Genomic DNA, 7,358 nt, shown 5'->3' with positions numbered 1-7,358 from the left:
ATATTATTGTCAACAGAGATGGCACAAGAAACATATCACACATGTCATTATAAAATTATATGAGCTAATTACAGCAAATGTATTAAGAATCAATAGCCACTATAAAATCAACAATAAACATGTAACCTCAGTGACTTCATGGGCCAGAATAGACAGATTAAGCAATTTGATATCTATGGATCTATATATCTATACATTTTAATTTAATTTAATTAATCTTGGAGCACTTTTGCATACAGAATCACAAAGAACTTGCTCACGACTCCTTGTCAGATATCGCAGGTTCAGTTCTGCATCTCCGCCTGCACCTCCTACTGGAGAGGAGAGGAACAGCTACAGACACGCAGATTTACATACTGCCCCCTACAGACAAAGCTGTGTCTATTTTAACACTTGTGAAATTTGACATTAGCCAACACTAGTTTACTACCAGGGTAAATGGCCAATGTCACTGTTTACACCCACATTTTGAATTCTTCTAAACAACGATTCACACGGGAGAATTTCTGACAGAGACACTTGATATCATGTGACTAACAGTGTGAGAGGTTTTTTTTGTTGCCTAAAAGGATTTGAGACCATCCAAAATACTAACATAAGCACGCTAACATGCTAACAACTCGATGTTAAGGAGATGTAATGTTTAACTTGTCAACAACTTAGCTTATGCTGACTAGCACTGAACACAACCTGCTGATCCGACAACCTGAAATTTCAACCTGTTAATGGTGGAAATGTTAGAATGGTTCACTGCCTGTGGGTCATAAACTTCACTGAGGCCAATAGGTAGGCTATATTATTTCACTTTTATAGGACAAGAATGTTGGTGGTGCTAGATGAAAAACTAAATTGTTCATCCTCTGGCCACCACAAATTTATGGGCAATTCAAATATTGTTAGTCTGTACCAAAGAGGTGAACTGACTGATTGACCTTCATCACCCCTAGTGCATTGGCTAACAGCTAACAAGAAATGAAAGCAGCCTATTATTTCTCACCTGCAGGTGGTGCAAATGTCAAAAAACTTCAGAAGTTGTTATTGTTATGCAGTTGAACCGGAGCTGCCCACACTGCAGCAGTGACACTGAGTGTCCTTGTTTTTTGTCTATCGAGCCATGGTGGCCGTCTCTGCTTGCATTCATTCCCCAGTTCAACCCCCTGCTTGTTCCCACAAACAAAGATATGAAATACACTGTTCCTGCAGGATTTTCTCCACGATTCCTTATCAGGCATTGCAACAACAAACTGTAAAAAGTATTGGCAGCAAAATCCATGAAAAAATGCATCAGAGACACACTTAAGGTCCTTGACCAACATCAGTTTCATTGTTGCATGCAGAAACCCCTTAAAACAAAGGCTTTGGCACATACTTTGAATAAACATCTTTGTTGCCCCAAAGCAGATGAGGGACATGTTTATATGCTTCTCACATTCAGTCCAACAACAACACTGCGAGGTCTCAAGATGTGGGCCTAACATACAACAATGAAACAGCCACATTAATCATTCATTCCCATACAGTCGATGGACTTGGATCCCAGAGAGTGTTCTTGCAGAGCCCCCAGCGCTAACAACTGTCGATAAATATTAAAATGATACACTTCAAAGCCTGGAAGTGTTTTGACCTGTTGCACTGCTTTGTTACAAATACGAAACACAACATTCACTCTTTGCATTTACACTCAGTGCCCGACAGGAAGCCGTGAACTTTATGATCTTTTCACATAATATGTAGTACAGTAAACATGTTAACAATGAAACAACAAACGGTCTTGCTTGAATAAGTTACAAAATCAGCAGAACATTTCCTTGTTTTAGACTCCTGAAACTTAGGCAATTTGTAGAAATGCAAAATCATTCAATTAGAATGACATTTCATTTCACAACAATGGGATGGTGACGAAAAGACAAGAACAGACAGAACTGTTTATTGAGCCACAAACTAAAGCTCTTACCATTAACCCTTGGGGTCACTTCCTTCACCGATTGTTTAACCAATTATGACTGATTCTGTGGTAATTGTTGGCTGATTTTTGGTTTACACCAATTTGCAAATGTGACAGGGTTAGTTAGAAAATGTCCCCACATAAACACACAAATAAATAAAGATATAAATAAATAATAAATAAATAAAAATGTTCAGCTGTTAGCAGGTTTTATATGCATCACAGTACTGGATCTCAGTGCATGCAATAGACTGTAACTTTTCTGTCACTATCTAATTGGAATTTGAAATGTTGCCGTGGAAAAACACCACCAACAACAAAAGTTACATCATTGAGCTGAGATAAGTGTCACATTTTAGTGTCCACATAGGAGCTGAACTGACTGAGCCAGCAGTATAGCAACAATCAAAAAACAATTAGCCATTTTAAGTAACTTTGGTTAAAAGGCAAATGCAACAAACCATGTAAAAATAAATGAGAAAAGCAGTGGTGCCAAAAACGAAGTGTATCACATTTCCATTACTCAACTCACTTTGAATCTTTCTCAAATAAGTTTGATTACATCCTTTAAGTCAGATTTGAAGTTATAGACCAGGAAAAACAGCATGAAGAGCCACAGGACACACAGTGTGTCTACTTACAGAGACACTGCAATCAATGATTTCTGCAGCAGGGACACCGCAAATAATATAGGTTTAGGCAGGTAATAGCCCATCATGGTTTTCAGCCTTCAGATGTGGACAATGTATTTATTTCCGTCAATCCAAGAGTGTCCAGTCTGTTAACAGCACAACATCCTGCTAAACAGCTAAATTCTGCTTTAGTCACTGGTCTATATTTAACACAAACATAATCCCAGATAAATGTAGCTATTAACACTTCTGTGATGTATAGGCCATTAGAAAAACACACTTTGCTAGTGAGTGCATGAGGCCCCAGAATCAAAAGTTCTGGGTCATTATTTTAGTTGTGACACGTTAATGCGGGTAGACACTTCAATTCAGTGGTCCCCTAAGACTATCTGTATAAATCAGGTCAAACTTTTCTAAATTGGTTGCTGTTCAATGCACAGTTTCAGGGGCACAATCCCAGAATAATTGCCCCGAAAGATCAATGAATAGGAGATGGCTGGATGAAATGTTGTTTTCATTTGACTGGAGTCGTATTTTCTATGTTGCGGCTCGAAGCAGGATGCTGGAAAATAAACCTGAATTTGTCTGCAGCTCCATTTACAATAATAACTAATGAGCAGCTCATCATTTCAACAAAGATAACACTACTTATTTGTTGAGTAAACTCAATTTGCTGAGGAAGTATGCAAGATGTAATCTGACAGCTCAAACAAAGGCTATTAAATGAATCTTGAATGAAGATTTTTTTGCTGTTTAAAGAATGACGATCGACACTCAACAAACATTTTGTTACTCAACGCACTCAACAACAACATGTTTGATAAATATTTGCTTAAGACACCATTATTAGGATCCTTATTAGCCAAGTATTTTGGTTGTAGATGAATATCCAGCTCAGAACTTGGACAGAAAATCTTTTGTGGACTTTGATGGAAGAATAACAACAAAACTCAGTATTAAAAGCTGGTGGATAAAAGCTCAACCAGAAGTGGGGCAGGACTTCTGTTCTGCACGAAAAGAGATTTCCTTTGGAGACAGCATGTTGTCTTCATTTGGGGGAACTGTGCTGCCCTCTAATTGATTTCTGCACTGACTTCACCCATCTGCTGTTATGGCTGCTGTTGCTTAAGCAAGACAGGCACACAGTGGGATTTCCCAAAACACTAATGAATATGAATGATTTTCCACAACAAAGGAGAAATCTGGTCACAAAGAGTCACAAGAGTGTCCTTTTCATCAAAAGTGTACTTCTAAACACGATGAACACGCTCAACTGTGGAGTTGAATGGACCTGAATCACATTTAACTGGTGTAAAGTCACCTAGATGAGTTCATTTGAGTGTATGTGTGTCTGAGTGTGTGTGTGCGACACCGTTTGTTTCTGCGACATCACGGACACCGCCGTGCACTGCTTCTGTTGCTGCTGCTGCTGCTGCCGTGTGCTAACGGTAATGTCATTGTATCCGTCGTTGGTATTTTCCACAGGGGTGAGCTTGGCTTGCACGCACGTCGTCTCCAGAGGGTTCCCCGGGGTGAGGCCGTGGCTGTTCTCCTGCAGGGGCCACATTTCCTGCCAGGTGAGCGATGGGTGATGAGCCGGGTGACCGCTCAGCAGGGGTCTCTTCTGTCTGTAGTTAGCCCACACCTGCAGAATGGTCTCTTTGAAAGGTCGGGTGGTCAGGGTGTACAGGATCGGGTTAAGAGCGCTGTTGATGGGGAGAATAAATATGACAACCCAGGAGCTGATGGTGCCTGCAGGAGGAGAGGGAAAAGACAGAGGGAGGGGGATTAAAACAACAAAGCTAGTGTAAAGTCTCTGTATAGGGATGAATAAATGTTACATGGTTATTCTGCATGGGGAGAGGCTTTTTTTTCTCCCCAATGGCAGTTCTATAAAAAATGGAAATCCCTTTTGTCACTACAGGGAGCCTAATTAGAGCGTCACAGCTCACTAGTCAGTGTATGTCGAGCTGAATGGATTCTGCACATCAACAAATGGTCATCTGAGTATACAGTGCAAACTTCAATGAGGTGGCTACGGGTTAATGCTCTTTCTAAAGTATCAGAGGTGTTCTGAAAAAAAAAACAATTTAACCATGTGAACTGCACTTAAATGGCCTGCACTTAATGGAGCTCAGGCTGCTGGAAGATTAAATGATGCACAGTCGATAGAATACTTCAAGGAATACACCACAGAAAATATAGATTTTTCCAGTTCTTTGCTGTGTTTTTTTTTATAGCTCTGATTCACAGCAGAGGCAGGGGAGTCCAAACGCAGCTCTAAAGCTGTAGAAAACGGACATGTCAAACTATATCAGGCATCCTGATTTGTTCCAGTCGGGGTCATGTTGAGTGCTTTCTACAGCAGGTACAACCCTGAAGCTGTCCTCTGTGAAGAAACAGACTAGACACAGAGGGAGCACAACTGATGCTCTTCATGTAAACTTTCAGTGGAGTATTCCTTTAAATGGTTATAGCACTTCTACTATACCGGGAATCTCCACCTGCAGCAGTGACAGGATCTTCAGGATGAAAATGGGGATCCAGCAGAGGGAGTCGGTGATGACGATGGAGAAGAACCTCTTGGCAATGGTCACTTCTTTCTTGATGTGGTTGCTGTATTTTGTGGTCTGAGTGCCTGTTCTCTGGATGTTATAAAACATGCTTGCATAGGATAGGACGATGATGAGGAATGCCACCAGGTTCAGACCTATACAGAGAGATATTTTGGTTAGTTCCTGTTTCCTTTTCTTTTTTTTTTCTTTTTTTAAACAACTGCAAAAGTGTCGATTTGCCCTGTGGATGTGCATTTCTCATATGCAAATAAATACAAATACATCCACTAGATAATGACTTTTTAACACAAAGAAAATAACAACAACAAAAGCTCTGGGGAGTGGGGACTATTGAAAGTACAAATCACCTACCTAGGAAAATAATTATGGAATAAACATGAGCCCATAGCGTCTCCGGCTGCTCCGAGTGCAGCGGGAAGCAAACACCATTGGTCCCATAGAAGTTACGAAACACCCCCTTGCAGGCCAGTGGCAGGAAGGCAATAATGAAGCCGAACACCCAAATCCCAAGCAGGATGGTGACAGTTCGTTTCCAGCCAGGTGTCAAGTACTGGAAAGGGTAGACGATGCAGATGTATTTCTCCAGGGTGAGATACGTGAGGAGCAGGACGGACACTTCAGTGGACAGCATGGCCAACGAGCCAATGACCTGACACTGGCTGCTGTCCATCCAGGCCTGGGCGTGTCGGTTGTACTCGCCCCGAAACTTCAGGTCGTACGCACCGATCATGAAGAGGTAGATGCCCATCAGCCCATCTGCACCTGCAGGCCAAAAAAAGAGGAAATTTTGAGGATTTATCAGTGAGATTAAACATCTGACTTTCCAGACTTAAAGTGCGGTGAAAGGTGAAACAAACTTCGGAGTGTTTCCTCCCTCAGCTTGGCTCATTAATTCAACAAGTGAGCACAGAAACTCATTTGAACACTACGAAAAACACACACAGACTTGCCTGCTCTCTCAAGGAAACCAGTGATTTCTTGGAAGTGACAACAGAATCAAACCACGCAGACAAATGGCCCAACATGAAAGGCCTTACATAAATGATCAATGATGACACAACGACAGATAGCAGCCATTCAGCCTGGAAAAGGAAACCAAGGACAAACAGCTCAGCCACTCCTTCATGTGTTCTGTATTTAAGACCCATAGAAAAAGTAAATAACAGCAAAGAGCTGCACAGAGCATCAGGCTTTGTTGTCGAGAAAGTACAACAAAAAAACAAGCACATAGCATAAGCCGCATCTGGAATTACAGCCTGTGAAAACTGCAGTTTACATCCATGTCTGTCCAGATTCATATGCAGCAGTGAAGAGTTTTAAGGAATTTCATAATAAGTTCTGCGTATTTAATTCTTGGTTAGGCCAAGAATACATTTCTAAAATGTAATCAGTGCCAGATTTAGAAAAAATCATGTTACTGAGAAATCCCTCACAGGAATGGACCGACAAACCAACGTACCAACAGATTTTAAACCCAAAGCCTCTGGCCATGGTTGTTATTTGCACATTTGAGGCATAAAAATAGTATGTAACTGCAGTTTTTCAAGCTGGTTATATATAATATAGTAGATGAAATGAAACTTAATTGCTAATATCATCAGTAAAAAAAAAAAAAAAGCCATTTGATCTGCGAATCTGCAAAACAGCTCAACCATAATAATCAGTGGCCTTGGTGGTAGTATTCTGTAGATGTAGAAATATAAAAATGAATATGTAACAGTGAGTCATTGATGATTACATAACAGGGACCAGATGTATGAATGATGGATGCACAGAAAGTTTGCATCTGCAGCTTTGCACACTGATGCGGTGTGTGATTTGGGTATCATAAGAGCTTCTATGTTATAACATTTCTAAACCTTTTGCATTGATACATGCTATATCATGTTCTTCAAAGAGGCTATTTGGACGTTTCCTCTGCTGCTGAATGTGTTTGCATGCCATCAGTCTCATTATGTTTACAATACAAGATACAAAAGGTTCTGATACACCCTTTGAGCAGCAGAGGGGCTGGCAGGGCATAGGCTCGTTAGTCGGCATGCTAAGTCCTAGAAGACAAGACGTGATACAAAGAGAAGCAAATGACAGCGCAGAGAGAAAGAGCCCACACACTCTCACAATTTTGCTGCTATGCCCACAAATTGAGGGAATACAAATCTTTATTAGCACAAAATTGATGCGGCAGAATCATATCACGCAGGGTTA

General features: G+C 40.8%; 1 protein-coding gene across 1 annotated transcript in view; it reads right to left on the bottom strand.

Annotated features, from left to right (window-relative positions):
- Window positions 1-3,898: 3,898 nt before the first annotated feature.
- The window catches only part of rxfp1 (relaxin family peptide receptor 1), a gene marked incomplete at both ends in the record, with an annotated part of 77,480 nt that continues 74,020 nt past the window's right edge, over window positions 3,899-7,358 (bottom strand). Inside the window, 3 exons of the mRNA XM_083981187.1 lie at window positions 3,899-4,329; window positions 5,069-5,287; window positions 5,505-5,915. Of these exons, the coding sequence (XP_083837313.1) occupies window positions 3,899-4,329; window positions 5,069-5,287; window positions 5,505-5,915 (1,061 nt within the window). The remainder of the gene's footprint in view (window positions 4,330-5,068; window positions 5,288-5,504; window positions 5,916-7,358) is intronic.

Source organism: Trachurus trachurus, assembly GCF_905171665.1.
Source record: "Trachurus trachurus genome assembly, chromosome: 10".
In the NCBI taxonomy this organism is placed as follows: domain Eukaryota; kingdom Metazoa; phylum Chordata; class Actinopteri; order Carangiformes; family Carangidae; genus Trachurus; species Trachurus trachurus.
This window is presented reverse-complemented; position numbering and strand designations above follow the sequence as displayed.